Here is a 25,445-nt window from a genome sequence, read left to right as displayed (position 1 = left end):
TATGGCCAATGCCAAATGGGGGCTCTCCTGATGAATAATGGGAGGAAAAAATGTAAAATCACTTTGTGGCCCACTTGGAAAGGTGGCTCCACTCACACCACACCTGCTGGAAGAGCAAGGTGGGGTGGGAAGGCCAGGCAGGGTCCCTATGCTCTGGCAGAGAATCCTCTACAGGAAGAGCCTCTCCAGGTCTTCCACCCCAGCAGAGACATGGAAAAACAGCTGCAAATGATTTTAGCTACAACTTGGCAAACTAAAGGTGAGATTTGTGTTGCCTAACTATAGACCTCAAAGGCAGACAGAAAAATCTCTGTGGATCACTCCAGGCTTTCTTTAGTCTCTGCCATGGCAGGATTTTGCAGCAGGCTCTGCTGAAGCCAGGGCTGCCCTCATATACCTGATACCCTGCCAGCAGACCCTCTCCCCCAGCAAGGGCACTGACACTCATTTGATACCCCACTGAACAGATCCAGGAGCTAAACTGGCTCACAGTGGAACCAGACAAGCACTGGTGTCAAAGGCACATGACAGGAGCAGCAGGAAGGGCAGGACTGAGATAGTCTTAAGCTGCCACATAATACCTTGCTTATGTCAAGACAGACAGCTCATGCTGCCTACAGCTCGGGGAAAAATGGATTTTTCAACACAGAAAGCATTCAAGTCACTCCAGGGCCAGTACTGCTTTCACAGAAACCAGCTCTACTGTACAGACATCAAAGTTCATGTACGAGAACTTTCATGAACTCCTGCAAATGCCAAAAATGCTGAATTAGTACTAAGTGACTGGAAACCAGTGGCTGTGAGCAGAAACACCTCAACACAACTACAGGTGAAGAGCAAGAGGAGATTCCTTGGAGGGATTCATTGTCAGTTTATTCACAGACAGACTCTCAGGCCCTTGGTTTCCATGCACATCCCTGTCTTGCTGTCTTGCCACCACATCAAGTTTTGTTTCAAGATCTGAATTTTACCTTTGTGGCCAGAAAAAAAGAAGGTGGTATATAAACAGAAAAACATACAGTCAGTAATTCTATTTATTCATTTTCCTTTCCAGTCTGGCAGCATACAGGAAAGTTTAAATTTGCTACTTTGCAGTTATATATTCAGTGGCTAAAACCTCTCTAAGGATCAGTCCATGTGCTCCTAGAGGCAAAAATCATCCCCAGACAGATGTGTGGCATCTTGCTTAGGCATCTTCCACTCCCATGGCACTCAAAGCCTTCTCAGTCAAGCAAACAAGGGGTTTTTCTGAGTTTTGCCACTGTTCCTGCCCACACCTGAACAAGAGCTTGGCATCCACCATGGCTCAACTGCCACAGTCACTATTCCCAGCAGAAAAAGGCTCCACATCAATCAGAGGACACAGAAGTTTCTTTGAAGCATAACAAATGATGGAGCTGACAAAGAGGGGGCTGGATAAAGAAATCTTTCTAAAAATAAAGTCATTCCACACTATTCCTAAAAGGCCCACTGCCACAAATTTGCAGCATTTCCATTTCTAGTGCCATCACTGAGATTTGCAACATCACTTATCACAGTTCAGCTTTAAGGAAATGCTTTCTTTTAAATGCTGCTGAAACCTTGATATAATTAGATATTACAGCAGAAGTTAAGTTAGGCATTTTCCCAAAACATGGCAAATAAACCTACCTAAACATAGCAATTTAAGCCTGGACTACAGCTGGCATTTTTAGTGTAGCAGGTAAAGGAGAACATAGGAGTTCATGGTCCTATGACAGAGTCTGCACATCCTTCACAGAATCCCCCTGGTCTGGGTTTGAAAGGAACTTAAAGCTCTGAAGCCCCTCTGCTCTGATACCAGGCTGGGAGAGCTGGGGGTGCTCAGCCTGGAGAAGAGAAGGCTCTGGAGAGACCAAGAGCCTCCAGGAGAGGCATGGGCAGGGACACCTTCCACTAGCCCAGGTTGCTCCAAGCCCCATCCAACCTGGCCTGGAACACTTCCAGGGATCCAGGGGCAGCCACAGCTGCTCTGGGCACCCTGTGCCAGGGCCTGCCCATCCTCACAGCCAAGAATTCCTTCCCAATATCCCATCTATTCCTACCTTCTGCCAGTGGGAAGCCATTCTCTTGTGTCCTGACATTTCATGCCCTTGTTCAAAGTCCCTCTCCAGCTCTCTTGGAGCCCCTTTAGGCACTGGAAGGGCCCCTACAGAATCCCTTTGCCTTCTCCAAGCTGAACACCCCCTGCTCCCCCAGTCTAGCTCCAGAGCAGAGGTAAAATTTTTTCAAGAACTCCCAATACTGGAAAAATATATATGTTTGAGGATCCAAGTTGTGTGAGTTTTCAAATGCCAACCACACTTTCAGGCAGAGCTCATTTGCACTTGCCTTTATTCAAAGGAAAAAAAGAAGAAAAAGAAATCAATTGACACTGCTAGGGCTGCTCGGTCACAGATAAGTGTCTTTGAGTTTTTCTATTCTTGTGGGAAACAAACTAAAGCAAATCTCAGCACAGCCACCAGTAACAAAATCCTTCACTGCTTGTTTCTGAGCACATTCCATTCCTGCTGCCATCAGCAGTCCAAAGAAAGGGCGGGGAACTCCATTCTGGTGATGTCTGTGGAAAAGAGAGGTGGTGGCCAACATGGTACAGAGAGCACCGAGCTGTTAAAGAAAATGACCTGTGGAATAAGGTCACTGCAGAGGGAGAGGAACTGCTTGACTGCCCTGTGAGACTCTCACAGGGTGGCTGAGTGTGCCAAGGATGTGGCCATGCACTGCCCCTTGTCAGAGCATGACATCAGATACCTTGGTAGTTTGAAAGATGGACACAGCTAAGGTGTCAACTTTCCCCAGTGGCATGAATCACATTTCAAATCTAATCAGAAACTGTGGTCTCCGTGATCTAAGAAATACAGACCTGATACAAACTTTGATGTGTTCCTCAGAGTAACATAAACCCAGTCATTGCCTCGGTGCTGTGCACATACCCCACTGGCTGACAGCCTGCTGTGAACCCTGCCTGAGTGCCCCAACAGGACTCCCACAGTGTCACACACATGGCAGAGGCTGAAAAAAGGTCACAGCCAGAAATGGTGAGAGCAATGAATGCATCCAGTAAAGGGAGGGCTGGCAGCAGAGCAAACTCCCCACCTCTGGAGCCACCAGGAGCACCAGCCAGGCAGCTGCCTGGGCTTACAGGTGAACTACAGCCCTTACTCATCCCTGAAGCAAATCAAAATCTGGTGCAAGTCCAGCTGGAGGATGGTGAATTCTCTGTTTATTGCACTGTGTCTCCTGAGCATGAGTCTGCCCTGCAGGTGGGTGGCACAGGAAATCCTCAGGAACAAAGTACTACAACCTGCATGGTGAACAGGAGAATTAAGGAGAGGGCGAGGTTTGTCAACAAAGCCCAACTGCCAGAGGCATGGAACCTCTTGTCTGAGTGGATTACCCCAGCCAGACAAAGCCACCAAGTTAATCAGAGGGATAGAGCACCACTCCTGTGAGGAAAGGCTGAGGGAATTGGGATTGTTCAGCCTGGAAAAGAGAAGGCTCCAGAGTGACGTAATTGTTGCCTTCCAGTGTCAGAGAAATTTAAAGAAAGATGGGGCAAGACTATTTACTATCTTGCTATTTACATGAACATGTAGTGACAGACAAGGGAGAATGGGTTCAAATTAAAAGAGGGTAACTAGGTTCAATCTTAAGAAAAAAATATTTACTGTGAGGGAGGTGAGGCCCTGGAACAGGCAGCCCAGGGAAGTTGTGGATGCCCCACCCTAGGGGTGTTCAAGGCCAGGCTGCATGAAGTTCTGGACAACCGGGTCAAGTTGAAGGTGCCCCTGCCCATGGCAGGGGGATTGGAACCAGACGGATCTTCAAGGTCTCCTTCCAACCCAAACAATTCTATGATTCTATGGTTTCTGCTGGAGAGTAGAGACACAAAGAACATCACACAGGAAGACTTTCAGAGGGATCAAAATGCAGCCTCATCTCTGTGCCAGCTGTGAAGGAAGAGCTCAAAGAAGAATGCAGTGAAACGATCCTTGGGAGAGCAATCCTGTGCTTCTCTCACTGCAACATGACTGCAGATCCCCAAAAGCATGGATGCACCCCTGGCTGCAGGCTGAGTTCCCAGCTTGAAGCAAAAGCAAGGCCATGAGCAGGTGGATTTCAGGCATAAGTCTGGACAGGTGGTGATGGCCATGGGATGCAGGTGAGTTCCCTGCTGCAGACATGGCAGCTGCACAGCCAGGGGAGGCTCCAGAAACTCAAAGGCTTGGAACAGGAGCTGGACAGCAGGACTGGAAACCTCGTCAAGGCTACATCTATCAGAATAATGGAATCTTCTGAGCAGGAAAGGACCCACCAGGATCATCCAGTCCAGCCCCTGCCCTGCACAGACCCCCCAACAATCCCACCCTGGGCATCCCTGGCAGCGCTGCCCAAACACTCCTGGAGCTCTGGCAGCCTCGGGGCTGTGCCCATTCCCTGGGGAGCCTGGGCAGTGCCAGCACCCTCTGGGGGAAGAACCTTCCCTGATACCCAGCCTGACCCTCCTCTGGTACAGCACCAGACAAATGGACAAACAGCAAGTGTGTCACTATATGACTAAGAAGATGGAAAGAAAGTCACTGATAAGTGAAGAAACTCCTGGAATGGAGAAAGGGAAAGATTTCACCAAACCCAAGAACCACCAACCTGCTGGGGTCACATTAGTGGATGGCACAATGCAGAAGAGCAGGTGTATAAGAAATTGTTGTTTTTTGGAAAATATCCACCAAAGCTTTTACAGAGGGAAGTCATGTGACAGAAAGCCATTGGAATCTTTTGAAAGGTAAATAAGTATGTAGACAAGGAAGGTCCAGAGGTGACATTCACCTCAGATACATTATGTGATTTTTTAGGCTGTCCTGTGCAGAGACAGGGTATGAACTTGATGAATCTTGTGGGTCCCTTCCAACTCCAGAGATTCTATGAGATTTTCTAAAGGATTCTCACTGTGGCTCCTGAAGCCACTGAGTTGCCCAGGTAAGACAGAAGATTCTTGCACAATTAAATGTATTTTCCTGATGAGGAGACCAGAATATGAGACAGATCTTCCTGGAGAGCTCTGCAGAAAGCTCTCTCCCACGGTCTTGTGCTACCAAATGTGCTGCAAAAAGGACTTGGAAGAGGAGGTGATCAGTGAGGTGAAGTTAGCTGGTGAAACTATTCAAGGGGTAAAGCAAAGGACAAGCTTGAAAAATCTTACAGTACTGAGCAACTGCTGATAAAAGAGCAGATGAAATGCAGTGCAGATCACTGCAGAGTGAATCACAGGCACAAAATACACCCAACAAAACATACCAAAATGAAAGGCTCTGAGCTTATTACTGAGTTCAGGGAAAAGCTCTTAGGATTATAACACATAGCTGTAGGAAAATATCAGCTCCAAGCTCAGAAATCAAAGCAAATTCTAGAAATTACTTGGAGCGGAACAAAACAAACCATAAAATATCATTAGGCCTCTATATAATGCAACAGATTTTCTGTATAAGAAATTCTGGTCTCCACAACTGAAAAAGATACAAGATATGAATAGGACATGAATGAGAAAAAGCTCGGCTAAAAAAAAAAGAAAAAAAAAACCCAAACAAGAAACAAAACTCACTCCCAAAAAAACCCTAACAACTTCCCTTATTTTCCAATAGCATTTCTTAAGGAATTCTGTGGCATCACAAATATGGTTTATGCTATTTCTAGGGCACCACAGAAATAAACTCCTTGGATAAAACAAACTGGCTGAAGAAGATTTCAGAAAGATAAAAAGAGAACAAGCTGTAAAAAGTTGGGGAAAGCAGGACGTTTGTTCCACATTTGCTCCCCACAGCTGCTACCCTGACCCACTGCAGCCACACAGCAGGGATGGGGCTGGGTAGGGAACCCACAGCCTGCAGTTCCCTGGCCTGTGGGAACAGTCCTCCAAAGGCCCCACCAGCACAGACTAACGAGGCCCAGCTCTGTTCCTCCTGTTCAGCAAAAAGAGAATCAGAGATCACCTTTTACTAGTGTGAGATGAACCCAAAGCAGAGAAGGTGGAGAGCTCCAGAGAGCAGAGCCCAGCCTCTCATGAACAGTCTTACAATGAAGCAAAATAGGAATATTCCTACATTTAGGTGGGAGAATCTAAAGGCAAAACAAGCACATAAAGGACACAGCACTGTGGGATCACTGAGCAGGCCAGAGCAGCCCCAGCACTGCTGTGCTGCAGCCCTGGCAGCTCCCACGCTGCTTCCTGGGGGTCTCTGTCCTCCACCACAGCACTCACTGATGTGTGGTTACAGCATCAGTGACTGAGAGCACTGCTTTTAATCCAGCATCTCTGTGCCCTCCTCTCTGTCCCCAGTGGGTAATTGAGGGCTGCCTGAATGACTCAGAGGGTGCTGCTGAAGCAGGAAGCACATCACCCATGGTTCCAGCTGGGCCTGCCACCACTGGGGCTCTCACCTTCTGGGGAGGTGCAGACAAGTGCTTTGTGATGTTTAGGAAGGGGATAATTAACTGTCTTTCCCAAAAAGCTCTGATAAACCTGGTCATGTCTCAGTACAGAAGACTTAACTAGAAGCGTTTCTGTGACCTCTTCCAGCTGTGTCTGGAACTCTCCAACAGCAACCATCTGCCCTCACCTGTCTGTCACCAGAGGCAGGTGACAGCTCACCATGAGACAGCCCAGTCTGGTTTGTGGGCAAACAGCACAAGGCCAAACACATGGCAGCAGAAGAGGTGCAGCTTTCAGCATCCTACCACAGAAGGAGAATTACCCAAGCACTGCTCCAAGAAGTGAAGGCATTAGGAAACAAGTTTAATCAAACTGGAGAAGAGGTGAATGGTTAGAGACTGAGACCAGGCCAGCACAACACAGTAGCAGGACAGGGGTTGGCTGCTTCTCCCAGGCTATAAGGGACAGGACAAGAGGAACAGCCTCAAGCCCTACCAGGGGAGGTTCAGGTTGGATATCAGGAAGAATTTCTCCACAGAAAAGGTGGGTCAGGCATTGGAAGGGGCTTCCCAAGGAGGTGGTGGAGTCCCCATCTCTGGAGGTGTTTAAGGACCAACTGGAGAAGGCACTCAGTGCTCAGGTGTGCCTGACAACATGGCTGGTCAAAGGTTGGACATGATGATCTTGGAGGTCTTTTCCACATTTAATGGTTCCATGACTCTATGTTTAAAATAAATAAATTATAAAAAGAAGCTAGTAGCTTTGTCAACAATAGGTATCACCCAGGACTCTGAAGGTTTGTTTCATCACCACAACTATAATTTAAAAGATGCAGCAGTTCTTGTTTAGGCCAGGGCTTGAACTGAAATTCCAAGCACAATTTGCAGGAAGCTGGGTGTGCTGTCAGCATATGGATCCCCTCCCAAGGACTACAATCAATGTTTTATTCCTTATTCACTTTCTGCAACATTGAACAATTTTCTCACAGATTGACAGCACCTAAACTAAATGGAAAAGAATGGATTTTGAGGACAGAGTTGTAGACTGTAGAGAAGCCAATACTCAGAGTAAGTGTAAGACAGGATTTGGCCTTAAGCACAGGGCTCCTTCTACAGCAGCTATTAATATAAGGGAACAAAAATAACTCTTGCAATATGCTCTGAAGTTCAAACCCTGGCTCTGCTGCTGCACAGGCTGGCACAGCCCTGAATCTCTCATCGAGAGACAGACAGCCACATTTACCACTTATCCTTTTCAGCACGAGGGAATGCTTGTTCAGAATGACTCAAGTGATATTCATTTAAAAGACAAACCATATAGGACTGTGAAGGTCAAATTCTGTTTGTCAATCCCCCAAGAATGAAAAGAGAAGTCAGTGCAGATGATGAAGAAAGAGGAAATCCATCCCTTGGATGAACACCTGGACACTGTGCTCAGTCAGATGTTCAGTTTAGTCCACTATGAGCCAGGAAGAGAAAAATGCTCAAAACCTCCTGGATTAGTGAGATGATATCCCACACATTATACATATTCTTTCTAGTTTAGAGAGCATTATGAAACATAAAGTTCACACCACTGCAACAAGTTACCAAAAAATGCAATAAAATTGCCCACTAAGCACAAAGCAGAATTGCCACAATTTCTGCAGGACAGTATTATGAGCCTTCTAAAAAGCACCAGGTTTTAATTTTGAAACTTTTGCTTTAACATTTGAGAAGGTTTTTGGCCTTACTAGTTTTCCCATATCTTATTTTCTCTTCTTGACTCTCGCATGCAATAAATAATCTTTTTTTTAATTGCTTTTTGTATCTTCCACCCATCCTAGAGCTTGGCAATCCAGAGCTTAATTTACACAGTTAGAATTGTACCCATCATGCAGGTTCTGAACACGCTGAAGCTTTTGGCATGACCTGTGTCCTAAAGCAATTAGTTCCACAGCTGAATTTTACACTGGATGAGAAAAAGTATTTGTTTTAAAACTCTGATGTCCTTAAATCCTTCCTTGTAGTAAAAACTGAACATCCCTAATGCCATTTCACATATAATTTTGGAAACCTTTATCCTATCTGTGCTTGTGGCTTTCTGTCAGTCAGAAGGAATCACAAAGTTTTGCTCTTTCCTGGTATAGAACCCAATCCATGACTTTGATCCCTTTGATGTTATTTCCCATCTCTTTCCCTTAACTATTTTTTCTGAGATGGTAGAAAGAGAACTGCACATACTAATCTACACATGAGCACAATACAAGCTTTTCCAACTGTGACAGCTGGATTGGGAGCCACTGTTTCCCCATAAACATTACTCCCCATTTACAGACCAAATTTTGCCAGCCATTTTATCAGTGAATTGGCCAATACAGACACCCTTCAGGGCCAACTCACATTTCACTACCTCGACTGTGCAGGAACCTTTGCAAAAGGTAACTTTACTCTATTCCCTTTCCTGCCTCACATAAAGGTGTGCAGAGCAGCACAGACTGCAGAGGAGATGCACAGGATAACTCTCCTTCCTCCTGCAAACTGACTCTTTATTGCCAGCCTTTTTTCTCTCTCTTTCAGACAGTAATTAATAAGATCTCTTTATTCACAACAGCTTTGCTTCTTAGAGCTTCCATAGAGGGATATTGTCAAAAGTGTTTTGAAAATCCAAACATACCATCTCCAGCAGATTTCTCCTCTCCACATGCTTGTTGCCTGCTTTGGGTTCATCACTTCCCGGGTTCTTGGAGTCCCTTTTGAAACTGTCACTTCCTGCTGACATCCCCTGCTTTAAATGATACATCATACACAATGGATAATAGCTCAGTGATTTCATGTGCCAGTTCCAACTGATGCTGAAGACCTGATACTTTTCCATTTGTCTGAGCAGTTCTGGAACCTGTTCTGTCAATACTACAGCTTGGGAAAGCTCAGAAAGCTGAATTTTAATTTTTTATTTTAAGAGATGTTTGTACAGGAAAGACTGACAGCACACAGCCCTGGTATCACTGAGAAAACACTACAAAACTATTCAGCACACAATGCCAAAAGTGGGACAGATTTGTCATTTGAAACTATTTTGTTGAGCTGTATCCAAGACTCAGATTCTCCCAATATACTCAAAAAAATCCCCTCAAAAATAGACACTGTGTGCTCCTTGAATAGAGCATGTACCTATTACAGTGATTTATGATAGAGAGGAGAATGCACACAAGCCACAACATATAAAAGATATGTCACAAGAACAATATATCATTCTTTCCACTTTGAAATAATTAGGATTTAAATTCTTCTAGATCATCACTTTTCTATTTTCTTCATTGGAAGTTCCATTTCATGGGTCCAGTGTGAAGATGTTTGCAGAACTACCAGGTGTCTGCAGCAAATATGCTCATCCTCAAAACCCAGCTCTCCCTGTACACCCCACCCTCCAGATCATGTGTATGGGAATGGGGAATGGGTGCAAACCCCAGCAGGGGGGGGTGATCTAACCTGAAATTTGGGAAGTTCATGCCCAGAGCCTTTGCACAGAGGGCTGACACAGCAATACCTGAGGACCTCTGTCTACAGCAGTATTTGGGGTGCAGCTCAGATGGCACTGGGCATCACAGAATCACAGGATGTGTCAGGATGGAAGGGACCCCTGTGGCTCATGTGGTCCCACCTCCTGCTCAGGCAGAGTCATCCCAGAGCACATGGCCCAGGATTGTCTAGATGGGTCTGAGATATCCCAGTGAGATGGACTCCACACCTCTCTGGGCAGCTTGTTCATGGCTCCATCACTGCCCAGGGACAAAGTTCTGCCTCATGTCCAGGGGGAACTTCCTGGGCATCAGTCCCTGTCCATTCCTCTTGTGCCAGTGCTGGGTCCCAGGGAGCAGAGCCTGGGCCCTGCTCTGAGCCCTCCCTGCAGACACTGACAGACAAGAATGAGATCCTATCTCAGTTATCTCCTCTTGAGGCTGAACAGCCCCAGCTCCCTCAGCCTTTCCTTGGCAGGGAGATGCTCCAGGCCCTTTCTCATCTGTGCAGCCTCTGCTGGCCCCACTCCAGGAGCTCCAGGTCCCTCCTGAGGAGGGAGGTCCTGTCTTGAGGAGTCCAGACCTGGACACAGCACTCCAGATGTGCCTCACCAGGGCTGGGCAGAGGGGCAGGATCCCTCCCTGACCTGCTGGGAATGCTCATCCCAATGCACCCCAGGACACCACTGGCCTTCTTGGCTCCTAGGGCACCTGGATGAAAAGTGGACTCCTGAGGACCTGGCAGGAACTCTACTGCCTTTCAGCTTTTCACTGAATTAATCAGGTTAGGTTACTAGAGGGTCTGGGAAACAAATGGCAGTAGGTAGGCAAGTGAAAACGGGCCTGGCACAAGCTCAACAGCTCCAGGGAAGTTTGAAGCCCCAGAGCAGCACTTTGGTCCAGAAAGCATCTGGGCAGCCCTGGAGTAGCACCTGGGGATGCAGAGCAGCCAACACATGGTGGAACTGCCCAGGAACAGCAAACAAACAGTCCCACCCAGGACTATGCAAAGGAACACAGAGCCACAAGCTGTCAAACAGGGCTGTTATCCTCACTGGTTCCTTCCCCTCCTAGCCAGAGGCTATTCCACTTGCTCCAAGAGAGGGACTGCAGCTGCCAAGCCCTGCTCTCCCCTCACTGCCCTGCTTGCTGGTCTCCAAACCACAGGTGCCACTGACTCCCACTCACCAGCCCAGCTTCCTCACCTGCTGGCAGAAGCAAGGCTTTGCCTGCACAAAGCTTTAGCACTCAAAGCTACTCAAACCCAGCTCCCCAGGGTGGCACATGGGTCAGCAGGGCACCTGGGACTGACTTGTGACAGGCTCATGGAGTGCTGAGGTTAAGCAAGTGGGACTGGGACATTCCTTTTTGCAAGGACCAAGCTGAGCCTGCTGACTTATGGCTGTTCAGTCTTGAGCAGCTATCACTCACAGGCTGTGCATCCTCCTCAGAGCCCAGCCCCTACCTGGTGCCTCCTGCACTCCCTTCCCGTATTCAGAGAGCACTGAGCAACACTTAATATCTGAAGTGCAGTACTGATTAAATTGGTAGCTGGGCTGGAAGTAGAAAGGGCTCCACTAAAGTGGGCTCAGGAACCAAAAATGTCTGTTCAGCTTTATAGCATTTCCTACAGTGTCAGCACACTGCAGCAGCGAGAAGCATTCCTCAGCAACTGGAAGGAATTGCTAAGCCCATTAATAAAATTAAGACAGCCAAGTTCTATAAGAGAATACATCCAACCTTAGGAGCCTATGATGTCTGTGCTGCAGGTTGGGGAAGAAACATTTACCAAAGTGGTAGCAGAAAGCAGAAATCTACAGTCATCATCTCTCCTGGGAGACAGGACGTAGCAGCACTGCTGATTGCATATCTGCTCCTGAAGAACAGAGGTCACAATGTGCCTTAGAACTGAAGTGCTGCTGACACACAAGCCATTTGGAACTTAATGGTGAAGTGCTGTGCAAGTCTGCACCAAAAAGTAGGGAAGGCACCACAGGTATGACACAACAGCTACTGCTCACTGGCTGTTCCTGCAGGACTGAGTGCTGGAGAACAGGAGACGAGTCAAGTGGAAAGAACATCTCCTGTTTCCCTCCAGGCAGGGACTTCACCATGCAACTTACATTTTGTAGAGGCGGGGTAGGGAGAGGCAGGGCAGGGCTGGTGGAGGGGAAAATCAGGAAAATGCCCTACAAATGGTTCGTTTGTGCTCACAGGAGTATCCCAACCCCGCAAGTGTCCAAGGCCAGGTTGGACAGGGCTTTGAACAACCTGGTTCAGTGGAAAATGTCCCTGCCAAGGCTGGAACAAGACAATCTTTAAGGGCTGCTCCAACCCAAGCCATTCCCTAGTTCTATGTTTCTAGGAATGTCTTACAGTCACTGCAAAGAGTCAGAGGCAAGTATGGCTGCAGCTTCCTGCAGGCCCACAACTCCAGCAGCGCTCCTGATGACAGCCCTGGCCCAACAAGATGGACACGTGCTCCAGGGAACAGACAAAGTACAGGTCCCAGGAAGCACAGACTTGTCCTGTTAGCCCCACTGTGCAGCACCAGAGCCCAGAGCCAGGGAGGGAGGGGGAAGCAATGACCATGACCACTTTTGAGACCAGGTGGGATGCAGACATGGCTTAAGAGGGAGCTGGTTGATGTCACTGAAAATCACTGCCAACTTTCAAATGTCATGGTGACAAAGGGAGGCTGATGACATGCAAACACCACCACACCATGTTAGAAGGATCCAGGGAACATCAGACATCTCAGTCTCACTGTAGCCCCTGGAGAGGCTGTGTAATAAATCTTCCTGACAGCCATTTCCAGCAGGAGGTGGAACAGCCAGCATGGATTTACCAGTGGCAAACCTTGCCTAACTTGATTGCCCTCCAAGCTGCCTGTGTGGAAGACAGGAGAGCAAGTGTGGTACACCTTTGACACCATCTCTGCCAGTGTCCTCAACAGGCAGGAGCTGGACTGCAGAAGCAGATGACTGACACTGGTGAAAATATCAGGCTCAAAAGCTGTACAAAGTCCAGCCAGCAGCTGATTACCAGCAGCATCCCTCAGGGCTGATATGGGATCAATACAAATCCATGTCTTCATTAACAAACTCAATTAACACCAATTATGGGACAGAGAGTGCTCTCCCCAAGTCTGCAGGTATCAAACTGCTGGCATGGCTGGGGCAGGAGATCCTTCTCAGAGGGATCTACACAGACTGGAGAAAGGGGCTGATGGAGGGTTTATGAACAGAGGCACACAGTGTCCTGCCCCAGGACAGAATCAGCTCTTGCACCAGCACACCCTGGGGCAGCTGGCTGTAAAGCAGCTCTGCAGCAAACAACCTGCCAAGCTCTCAGGGAGAACAAGGGGACAGAGGCCAGACAGACACAATAAACTGCTCCTACAGATAATCCATACCACTGTCTGGAAGACTCTGCAACTCAACAGTGACTCTCTGCCTCTCAAAAGCCTTTGAAAGAGTCTCTTTGAACACAACTTCTCCCTTTCGAAGCCTTGCAGGGTAGACAGAATCCCCTAAAAGGGTGTGATGAGAACATCAGCCCACACTGAGTCAAGCTGGCTGAAGCATGGAGCAGATCAGTCAGCTTCCTGAGAACACAGGGAAGGAGCATGAAGCCAGGGAAGAACTGAAAGCCAGCATCAAGTGATGGAACCAGCTTTGAAGGTTTAACCCAGCAAGTCAGCAGCTCTTTCTACCTCTGTTCTAGAGAGCTATTTCAGCCCAGAAATCATAATTCTGCTTGAAGTATTCGCTGCAGACTTTTAAAACCCACATCTCACATAAAAAATGGAAGATGATCTGGTAATAGGCTAGAATGTAGCATTTCACTGCCATCAAGTTGCTTTGAAAGCATCTTGGCCAGTGAATATTTTTTGGTAATACAAATTATTACATTAAAACAACATGTCAGTCATACCAACATCACTTGTGATATTCATTAAAAGGCTCAAGTAAGGGCCTAGGGTTCACTACTGCAGAAACTACCACTGGCATGTTCACAGGACTTGAAAAAAAATTCAATCCCACAGTTGGCAAGTGTGAAGTGTGTCACAGGTGCAGTCAGACTCCTACCCAGGCTCAGGATGTGCACCTCTTCCTGGACATGTGTTTGCTCTGTTAATGTAACCAGTTGCTCAGATTTAGGTGCTATCCACAAAAACGCCAAAGCTGTCTATGCTGAGTGTGTCATCTCACTTACAGAAACCACAGAGCAAATGGGGTAGAAAAATGGCTTGTTAAATAAAAATTTAGAACATTTCATCCTCCAGTACCACAACAGTATTTAAGGTAAATATACTGATTATTTCTGTTGGAACAGGCAGAGTCTCAGAGCAATGATATAAATATATATATACACATATATATTTGGGTATACCAAAACAATTAAAACAAGCCACAGCACTCACAGCCAGCTGGGTTAGAGCTCCCCTGTCCCACCAATCTTCTATGGGGGAAATTCCTATTTACATGTCTCACATAAAGTACCAAATTGTCAGAGATCACAGAATCCAGGCTGGTTTGGGTTTGAAAGGAACTTAAAGTTCATCCAGTTCCATTCCCTGCCATGGGCAGGGACACTTTCCATTAGACCAGGTGGCTCCAAGCCCTGTCCAGCCTGGCCATGGACACTGCCAGGAGTGGGGCAACCACAGCTTCTTTGGGCAACCTGTGCCAAGGCCCCCCCACCTTCACAGAGAACACTTTTTTCCCAATATCCAATCTAAACCTCTTCCCTTTTAGCTTAAAACTGTTCCCCCTTGTCTTATTGCTATCTGCCTGTGTAAAAAGTCACTTTTAAATTAAAGTTCCTGCTTTTTATAATTGTCACTCAAGATAATTCATAATTAATAGCTTGGGTAAGGATGACAATCCATATGAATTGAAATCCTGGAAGATGAAGATGTTTCATACTTTGACTTCAGAATGAAATCAGCAGCACTTCTGGATGCTTCAATTGAAGCACAAAGCCCATGTGGTGAACTGGGAGCAGCTCCCTGTGCAGGCCCTACCAGCTTCATGCTGGTTTACATTCCTCTGGGTGATGCTACTCTATTTACAGGTCCAAACTAAACAGACATAAGCTAGGTATGGGCAGAGCCCACACACAGTCACCTCACTTCCCTAAACCACTGCTAGAGTCCCCTCACTAAGCCAGCACTTGTGTTTAGACAAGCCTGGACCAGGACTTGCTGCTATCCCACCTTTCAGATGTAAAACCCGTCAGTCTTTGATACAAAATTGCATTAACTGGTACAGCAGGGAATGACAAATTATAAATAGGAGGTGGCTTCAGAGAGATTCCAGAAATGGATGGTGAGCAATCACTGTGGCAAATCAATGCTCTGGCTCAGGGGATCAGACAGGGACCAGGTTTAGTTTTACCCTGAAAAGGCAGTGACACATAAAAAGCTAATGGCAGGTGGTCACTCTGCATTCTGTACATCTCACAAAGATTTATGAGCAAGGCTGAATGCTGGAAAAGCAACGCTGAAGCTGCTTGTGTCCCTCTGCAAGGTCAGCTTATTGTATTATAGAAACATTTCCAGTGAAACTCCTAGAAGTTAAGAGTGTTCTATTTTGTCCAGCCACAGGAAACAAGCTACAAAAATCCCAAACTAATCAGCATTAAAGACAAATAAATCATACCATTTACTCTTAAAGAGTGAATTTTCAGTTATTTTGGTTGTTTTCAGAGCAGCAAAGACTATATTTAAACTTGGAGTTTAAAGCTGGAAGGAGACGGATTTTTCCAAAATTTGTTTAACAAGGAAAATATCTAACAAGAGAACACACAGATGTATTTTCTAAAATACTGATCACCTGTAAGCACTGCATGTTATAATTATTATGAATGAAAACTGACATGAAAAATTGCATAGGTGTCTCAATCAGGAATTGTGATGTCCTTGATTGTCAGCTTGATGTGAAAAGCGAAGCCTGACTCCCAGGATCTGGCTGTTGGCAATGTGTGGTATTGTGCTCATTAGCCTGGAAATGCAGAAAAGCAAATTTCTTCTGAAAAACATTTGAAGACTTAGGTATTTAAGAAAGGTCATGTTTCACTACAGTGAGAGGGGAAACATCTCAGGAGTGGAAGGAGGAAATAAAATTTGGGTCCCTGAAGCCGTGCAGGTTGGAGCTTCATCTCACAGCCATGCTCTGGCTTCCACTGCTTCCATTTGAGGTTCACAGCAGCTTGGAGCATCTCTGCACAGGCCTGCACAGACTATAATCACCATGAGCTTGTTCTTAAGTCCATTCATGCTGAAGTGAGCCCCATGAAAACAGGCACCTAAATCCCCACTAAATCGTTCCTTCACAGAATCACAAACTGGTGTGGGTTGGAAGTGACCTTAAAGTGCATCTCACTGAACACCCTGCCATAGACAGGAACATCTTCCACTAGGCCAGGCTGCTCAAAGTCCTGTCCAACCTGGTCTCAAATTTTTAGGGAGTGAAGTTTTCCTGCCAAGGCCCATGGCCCAGCTCCTCAGGCAAGCTGCACCTTTCCTCCCTGTGGAGATCAGTTTGCTGCAGCCCAAGAAAGGAGATTGCAGGGACAGCTGTGGCACCTCCCTTCAGAAGGACAGCTGAAAATAAACTGCAGACTCAGATCCCAGGATTTATACTGGTCACCCTCACCGTGCTGGGGCCATACCATCATCACTAGGTCAAAAGGTTCACTCAGCTGGGGATCCTGGCACTGCATAGCAGGGGCTGCCATTCCCCTGAAAGGCTCTGGGTTTCTCCTTCATTCTTTACCCCAGCCCTCTGCACAAACACAATTTTTTAAAAAAGCATGTTTCAGAATATTTAATGCTCCACCTGCCCTCATTTGTATTCAAAAGTTAGAAAGAATAAATATCAATTTATACAGCCACTTGCAAAACATTCCTCTCTCCCAGCCTTCTTAAAACTGATTGCTCTAATATGCACAGTCTGACAGGCCTTTTATACTTATGGTATATAATAATCCTCAACTGGGAGCCAGCATACCAATTCAGAAGTCCTATATTTTAATATTAGTCAGTTATTATCTCAGTATATTACAAAGCACAGCACTTGTGATGTCTCACAAGCCCCACAGTACCAAGTCTGAATTCTAAATCTCTAAAACTGTTTGAAATAGAAACAGATCCCAGCCTAAACACTCTCCGTTAAAATAAGCAAAAGACATTATAAATTGCAAAAAATAATGCCAGGATGATGGGAGCTTCATCTAGGTTACAGCTGAGAGTTCTGCACATAAATGTGCTGAATGTTTGAGCACAAACACTGAACATTTCCAGCCATGGCAGCAGGAGCTGCAGTACCCTGTGCTGCTGGAGCAGGGACTGTCCAGGCACTGCATTCATTGCTAATTCCTGCATTTCTGCTGAGCTGGCTTTCAATCTTATCAAGCCATGTTGATTCAGACAAGTATGCAGCATGGAAAACTTGTCTCCATCTCTGATGCAGGCTCAAGAATTTCATTTGCACGAGTCAGAAAGCTTTCAGCACACATTAGGCACAACAAGCTTTCCCTAAAATATCTTTGCTTTCCAAATGAACTTTCCATGTGAGGCCAGAACTCCAGAGTGCCCAGCAGCTCTGGTGGAGATGAGAACTTTTCCACAGGCAGCACTAAAGGACCAGGGTCAGCACTTCCAGCTGCTGCCATGAAAGTTGTTGCTGCAAATCCCACCAGCTCCCTTGTTCAGTGTTTATGGGGAGTAGTGGAGCCTGACACATGGAATCCCTGGGTAGGATAAACAAAGGCCGAGGAAGGAAGCAATGAAGATGCACATTTCCCCTCCCAAATACCCATTTACTTACTAAAATGCAGTTTCCTCCCAGGCACCCAGTACTGAGTAAATGATGTGGTTGTCTTCAGTTTCCAGAAGCCAAACCAAGCAGCTGAAAGTGCCCCAAACCAAACCAGGGGAAGGTTTCCTGCCCTGCTGCCAGGAGCAGCAGCTCTCCCAGGCTCTAACTGCAGCTCAAGGTTAGCTTGTGTAGTCTACAGTTAATTCTGCCCACTCAGGAGATTGCTTGGAAATAGAGATGCAAGGGAAAGACAATTGAACCCTTGATGAAAATATCAAGGCAAAACAGAGACTGAGTAAGCCAAAAGGAAGAAAATAAAAGAATGAGGCTGATAAAACAGCACTTCAGATTTTAACTATTTTGTCTCATAAATTCCTTGTGTATTGTAGACATTTTCGAAGCTATCTCACTTTATTCTGAGCCCTGTGGGATGGTACATGCTACTAAATTCCCATTTATAACTGAAACCCAAAAACCCCATTCCACTCACCCTAGTGATAAACCCTATTTTTGACAGTGCCATATTTCACTTTGACAAGCAGTGTTACATGCAGCACAAGAAGATTGCAACTTTTATTTTTCCTGGCAGAAGAACACCTTCAGAAAGGAACTCTGCACAGCACAGTGGGAAAGGTATGACTCTCCCTAGATAACCTTCTATTCCAGGAATGAATATATTTTTAGGCAATGCAGCCACCCAATCTTAAAAAATGCAGCCTGATTTATGATGCTATCATCACCAACTTAAAGATCAGAAGCTGAACTACCGTAAAACACAGCTGTGATGGGGGCACCTGAACATTCATTCCAGAGTTATCATGCCACTGGAAGTTGTGTTATCTCCTCACCTTTCAAGGCACAGACTGGCTGCTACTTTTTGGTGATTAAGAAATTGTGTCCAGAGAAGGGAAGGAAGCTGGGGAAGGGGCTGGAGCACCAGGAGTGGCTGAGGGAACTGGGAAAGGGGCTCAGCCTGGAGAAAAGGAGGATCAAGGGGGCCCTTCTGGCTCTGCACAGCTCCTGACAGGAGGGGGCAGCTGGGGGGTGGGACCTGCACCCAGGGAACAGGGACAGGATGAAAGAGAAGAGCCTCAAGCTGTACCAGGGGAGGTTTAGGTTGAATCTTATGGAAAAGTCCTTGCCAAAAGGGTGGTCAGGCCCTGGCAAAGGTTGCCCAGCAACATGATGGAGTCACCATCCCTGAAAGTGTTCAGAAAGTGTACAGCTGTGGCACCTAGGGACATGGTTTAGTCCTGAACATGGAGGTAGTGGGGGAATCCTTTCCTCCTTCCCCCCCCAGTCCCCAGATTTTGTCTCAGTGTTAGCACCTCAGTGACTCTTCCAACATCTCCAGACTGCTGTGATGGGCAGAGTGCTCTCTAACATTTCTGTCTGGTTTCTGGACTGTCCAAAAATTCTGCTGCTTCCTGCTTTGTTACAGCTGCACACAACCTGTATGAGGAAATTGCAAACTTGCTGAGCAGCAACTGCAAATTGTCCAAACCTTTTGACACAGATGCCACCTTATAAAGCTCTGAGGAGCAACCAGACATGCCTGCAGTTTTACAGCTCTGGCTCAGAAGGAGGAATAACAAACTGAGAACAACAAACAGCCTCCACCTAACCCAGAGTTACTGCACAAAGTACCTGACTATTCAGGAAGCAGCTCCTGAATTATCACAGGCACCCAGCACCTGAAACAAAGTCAACAGCAAGCACCAAGGTACTGCAGAGTACTGTAAATGACACAGAAGTTATTTCATGAGCAACTCACTTCTCCTTGGAACAGGCCAAAGGGAAACAGAGAGTAAATCATCAAAGGGCAGACAGAGGATAAACAATCTTTGCTGTCAACCTTTGTGAACCAGTCCTTGAAGACAAACAAGCATTGCTATTATTACACTGGGAGATGCTTCACCAACTAGAAGCAGCAGAATGTTTTTCCCTTAAGACTCAATTTTCATATGAGTTTACTCTTTGGTTTTATCTGTCACCCAGGAGACAGAGGAGCAGTTCATGCCCATTTCCCACCACCTGCAAACACCAGAGAAGTTCAACTGCCACTAATAGCTCATTTCACCAACTGGTAGCAGTTTTCTTGATGATTTCTAAATGTTCACTCACATTTAACTAATATCTCCCTTTCCATTTTGCATTAGACACAAAACCATTGTCAAAAATAATTCAGTGAATATAATTAAGTTAATTATTGAAAATACAGGACTGATGCTCCTCCAGCAACATTCTGCAGGCACTGAGGTAGACAAACTACAGCTGAAGCCACCCTGCAGGTTCCAGACACGGTCTGTGGTGCAGGTCTGTGTGGCACCTGATGCTTCCAAAGAGGGCAGTGACACAGGCTGCAGGCTCAGAAACATCACTTGTAATTAAAAAAGGTTATTTTCAAAATACAGCTTTGTGGCTATAAATAGCCAAGCCAGCTTCTCACACAGCAAGTACACAATGGGTCTTAGCCACAGTGGCCCAGATACCAGAGCAAGTGTAATTTTACCTTTGTGAACACATACAATATTTGGGGCCACCCTGCACTTCAAACAAACTAACCTGATTTGTAAGATTGGTCTTAGGTTTTGTGGGAGCAGCTGCCAAGTCTGACAAATTAAGTCAATTGACTTGGTTAACCCTTCCATTTCCTAAAAAGACCTGATGCTCATCCAGAGCAGGTCTCATGTACTAAATTCTTTAACCAAAGAAAAATATTTTACCTGATCTTTCTGTCAACAAAGACAGCTCCTTTCAATGTGTAGGATTTCCTTCTGCATTGAGTGACCATTTGGTTGCACAGGTATTAAACAAGGGCAGACTGTGACTACTATCTGCCCTGTAATGTAACATTGTGTTTCTAATACTAAGAGAAGTTATTTAAATATCCTTACATGCACTACATCATTTCAGCTGTCAACCAGTGCTCTGGGGACCCCCAGCCTAACTGGCCTTGGCTGATGCTTTACCATAGGCAGCACTATTCTCCAAGCAACATGAAAACAAACCTGTGTTGGAGAGGTTCAGAGAAAGGAACTCACAACAACCTCCCCGACCATGCTAAAAACCATTTTCATCTGATAGAGATTTACAGACTGAGGATACACATGCACAGCAAAACCTTTAACAAAACAGTGTTTGTTCCATTTGGGTGTTCAAGAACATCTTGTCACTCCTCAGCAAAACTGTTATTACATGCATGGGACGCTGGAACAAAGTTTTTATTCCAATCACAGTAAGGTGAGCCTCCCTTTCTGTCAAGTTTGTGAAGAAACACTTCACGTAAGCAGCTGGCTGGTACTGCCAGCATCTGCTCCACCACTCACTCATCCAAGCTCTTCCAAGTATCAAGCCCTAGGTGTTACTGGTCAGTGTCACCTGATACTGTGCTCCTAAGGCACATATGATACAATTCTGTATCCTTTACGTATACAGAATTCAATTTGCAGCCTGCCTGTCAATACATGGCCTGCCACAGTCTCCAGGAGTGTGACCTTGCTGAGCTCACTGCCTGCCATCAGATCCAGCACTTCACCAGACACCTCACAGTACCCACAGCAGCAGGAGAGCCAGGCCCTTCGGAGGGGATCACAATCCATCCTGGCTGGAAACTCCTCATGAAGTCATCCCAACTCTACCATGTATCCACCTTAAATTCAGCCTTCTTGGCTGTCAAAATGCTGTGAACAATCTGCTTTTCAGTGACTGGTTCTTCCCAGTGTCCACAGGACTACTTATTTACCTGATAATAAATGTACATGTGCTGTACTGGAGGCTACCAACGCAATTTATTTGCTATTGCTACACCAAACTCCACAAATAACCAAGAAAAAGGCCCATCCATTACAAAGGTCACTGCTTTGCCAGCTGAAGTCTTATTCAACCTGACAGTCTGTAAGCTTCCATGCTCTTTACTTCACTACTTATTTTTGGAAGCCTAAACCAAAATGAATACATCTCCCTGCCCCTTGCTCCCTGACAGCCGGGAGACAGCAAGCCCCTGAACCACCTTGTACAAGTCCAAAATGCTTCCATAACATCAGCCCAGCAAAAAAGAAATCCTGATTAACTCAAGAACTATCCTGCTATTTGTGCTGTTAACACATTATTCTTTACAAACACATTAGTTCCAGATGTTATTCCTGGACTGTGCTTTTTTCCCCACTCCTGTTGTTACACTACATGCTTAATCTACACTATCTTGAGCTAAGAAAATTTTCTTCATGAAGCTGGCCTGGATCCAAATCAGATTCCTTTCGCTGACCAGATGCACCAATCTGGGACACTGATTTCACACACCTTGCTAAATCCTCAATCAGTCTTGGATAGCAACAGGTTTCCCAATATTCTGTGGAGGCAATTTTGCATGTTCCCTTGCATTCCTGCTCATTTATACAAGAGCAGCCAAAGCTACGGATGGAACACAGCACATGTTTCTTGACAGTCAAGGCTTTACCGCTCTGAAGCCAATTCCTGCAACCACTTTGTATCATCTTCACATTTGGATGAGTATTAATAGAATCTATGTCGCTTATCGGCCATGCGGCCACTCTCTGCTCCCTGCCAAGGAACAGTTTGGGGAGTTTCAAAGAAACTCTGGTAAAACACAACACAGGAATTGGCCAGACACCCCTGATCTTGCAAAATTCGCACACTCCTACCAGAAAATTTTCCCAGCATTTCAGGAGACCCCCATGACATCCTAAGTTTCCAAAAAATTAATAAATTGGCTGCCTGGTCAGGCCCGCAGCCCTGCCAGCCCCCGCTTTATTTCGCTAATTAAGCTACTTAATAACCCTGTGAAAAGTTGGTACATCCCACTGCCCGACTGGAAGCACCTCGGTCTGTTCTCTGACACAGGCTGAACGCGCCGCACGGCGCTCGGACCAAGGCGTACCGAGCCCTTTGTTTACCGACACCCCCGGCCGGGGCTGCAGGTACCGCTGCGCCCCCGGCCCGGTGCTGACCGAGCGCACACACAGCCGGGCCGCCTCCCCGGCCCCGGTACCTGGTGCAGGGCTGTCAGCCCGTCCACATTGGTGGTGTTGATGCGGGCGCCGCGGCCCAGCAGCCTCTTCACCTCCTCGGTGTCGCCGCTGGAGCAGGCGGCCAGGAACACGGCGCCCTCCTCGAAGCGGACGCGGGACCCCCCCGCGCCGCGGTGCCGGCTACGGCCGCCCCCCGCCGCCACCGGCTCCTGCTCGGTCAGGGAGCCCTTCCAGCGCCGCAGCTGCTCGGCCCGCCGCAGCCGCGCCGACTCGGCCCGCTTCCCGCCCAGGTGCTCCGGCTCGGACATCGCCGCCGCCGCTCTGAGGGCCGCGCGGGGCCGCGCCGCGCTCAGCCCGGAGCGGGGCGCAGCGCCCCCGCCGCCATCTTCGCTACGCCCCCGCCGCCGCCGCGCCCGCGCCGCGCGCGCCCCGCGGCACCCCGGGACATGTAGTTCGGGCGGGAGCGGCGCCGCACCTGCCCCGGGGCGGCCGCGGCTCCCGGCGGCCCCCGCGCGGCGCCGCACCTGGGCGCGACCGGGACTACAACTCCCGGTGACCCCCCGCGCGGGCGTGGTCGGGCGCCATTGCTGTGGCTTCCTCGGATCCCGCCCTCCCCGGAATCACGGAACGCCGGCCCCGCTGAGGGTGGGGAGGAGCTGCGGGAGCATCGGGGCCAGGCTGTGCCCGATCGCCACCTGGTCACCCAGCCCAGAGCACTGAGTGCCACGTCCAGTCTCCCTTAGACCTCGTGCCTTCAGGGATGGAGACTCCACCACTACCCCGGCTAGCCCCTTCCAACGCCTGACCGCCCTTTCCGGGAAGAAATTCTTACTAATATCCAACTGAAACTTTCCCCTGGCACAACTTGATGCCGTTTCCTCCTGTCCTGTCCCTGTTCCCAGGGTGCAGAGCCCGACTCCTCCAGGCTGCCCCCTCCTGTCAGGAGTTGTGCAGAGCCAGAAGGTCCCCCCGAGCCTCCTTTTCTCCAGGCTGAGCCCATTTCCCAGCTCCCTCAGCAGCTCCTGGTGCTCCAGCCCCTTCCCCAGCTCCGTTCTCGTCCCTGGAGCCTCGGGATAAATGTCCCGCTGCCATCGGGACGGACAGAGCGGTGCGGAGCTCCCAGAGCTGCCGGTCTAAAATCAGTCACACAAGTGGCTGATTTTTTAAAGTGCCGGAACCTGTAGATTTGCAAGCAAGAACTAAGCAATAATCATCAGTAGGTCTGTGAAAACTCTCTAACCCTGGCACAAAGAACAATAATAAAAAAAAGAAGTATGGAATTCTGAAACCTTCGTGAAACCAAATTCATCCTCCTTGAAAAGCTAAGAAGGCAAAAAGCCTTCTCAGAACTTTGTGCAACTCTTCCGTCATACGAATACAGGATTTGCGCAAGGTTACAGATATTAGAGAAGAAATATTACAAGAATTTTTTATTCTCTGGGCATTTAAAGATGTATTTAAAGAATTCCAGGGGGAAATAGCGAGGCACAAACATGCGTGATCGAATACACTTAGTATTTCAATGTCTGGCTTCCCCTGGTTAGCCCCGAGCCCGGGCGTCCCCGGGAGGCGAGCGGGACCTGCGGGGCTCCCCCCGGCACAGCCCCGGCCGTTCCCTTCCATCGGGGCACAGCCTCCCCGGCACAGCCCCGGCCGCTCCCTTCCATCGGGGCACAGCCTCCCCGGCACAGCCCCGGCCGTCCCCTTCCATCGAGGCTCCCCTGGCACAGCCCCGGCCGCTCCCTTCCATCGGGCCTCCTCCGGCACAGCCCCTCTCAGGCCGCTCCCTTCCAGCCGGAGCTGCTGCAGAGCTCAGGGCTTGGATGAGAGGTTTGCTTTGGCTTCGTTGCGCCTTCCCCGAGCCCCCTCTCGTGGCTGCGCGTCCGTCCCGTTCCGCTGAGCATCACACAGCACCTCTGTTCTCGGCGAAGGGGCTGCCCCTCTCCGCCAGGTTGTTCAGCTGCCGAACGGAGGATTTGCCTCAAATTGTTCACTGGAAGAATTTCAGGACGGCTACGCTGCTGAATGATCAGTGACAAGTCCCCCAGAGCAGATGGCATTTGCTCGTTAGCCTTAAAACAACTCCAGCAGTTTTCAGCAAAGTTCCAGAGAAAACCCCCAGGAGCTGTGGAGCCGAGTATCTGATATCCCCAGCGTGCAAAATATCACGACCCACTCTAATGAACAGTTATGAGCCACAGGGCTGTTCAATATTCATAGAAAGGCCAGATAATTGTTAACATGACAATATAAAATCACGAACATGGAGCTTGGAATTGCTAGAACAGAAATGGTTCAGATCAGAGCAACGAGGACAAGGGCTTCACCTGGCAGAGTTCCGTGTGGAGCTCCTGGCAGTGGGCGGTAAGGACAGTGGCTGTTGAGGTGGCGTCCATTCCACTATAAAAGGAGGAGTCAGCAAGGATTCTTTTTGATAGATTTGATAGACGAAAATAAAGTGCAAATGCAACAATATTATATCTAAGAACCGTTTATTTATAAAAAAGGGTAAGTGTTCTTACTAAAGGGGCATAGGAAAAAAAGAGCAGAGAGGGAAAACGAGAGACAGAGAACGAAAGAGAAGACAGGGACAGCGTCAGCAGAAGCACCCGGCCGTGTGTCAGCCTGGCTTGGCAGACCGAGCGTGTGCGCTGCGGACCGCGGTGCGTCTGCGCGGCTGCTGA

At 47.8% G+C, this 25,445-nt stretch overlaps 1 protein-coding gene across 25 annotated transcripts in view; it reads right to left on the bottom strand.

The window, feature by feature from the left end:
• Window positions 1–23,277, bottom strand: part of PPP1R12B (protein phosphatase 1 regulatory subunit 12B) — a 135,392-nt gene extending 112,115 nt beyond the window's left edge. For 24 of the 25 annotated variants that reach the window (XR_011682798.1, XR_011682801.1, XR_011682800.1 and 21 more), the window contains exon 1: window positions 22,782–23,277. Coding sequence is in view for 2 of the 25 variants with exons in the window: in XM_071449873.1 (XP_071305974.1) it covers window positions 22,782–23,069 (288 nt within the window). In the remaining 23 variants the exon portion in view is untranslated. The remainder of the gene's footprint in view (window positions 1–22,781) is intronic. The other variant, XM_071449875.1, reaches the window with a different exon arrangement.
• Between the last annotated feature and the right edge of the window lie 2,168 nt (window positions 23,278–25,445).

Source organism: Agelaius tricolor, unplaced genomic scaffold, assembly GCF_023055355.1.
Source record: "Agelaius tricolor isolate 1412-34295 unplaced genomic scaffold, bAgeTri1.0.p SCAF_30, whole genome shotgun sequence".
Lineage (NCBI taxonomy): Eukaryota > Metazoa > Chordata > Aves > Passeriformes > Icteridae > Agelaius > Agelaius tricolor.
This window is presented reverse-complemented; position numbering and strand designations above follow the sequence as displayed.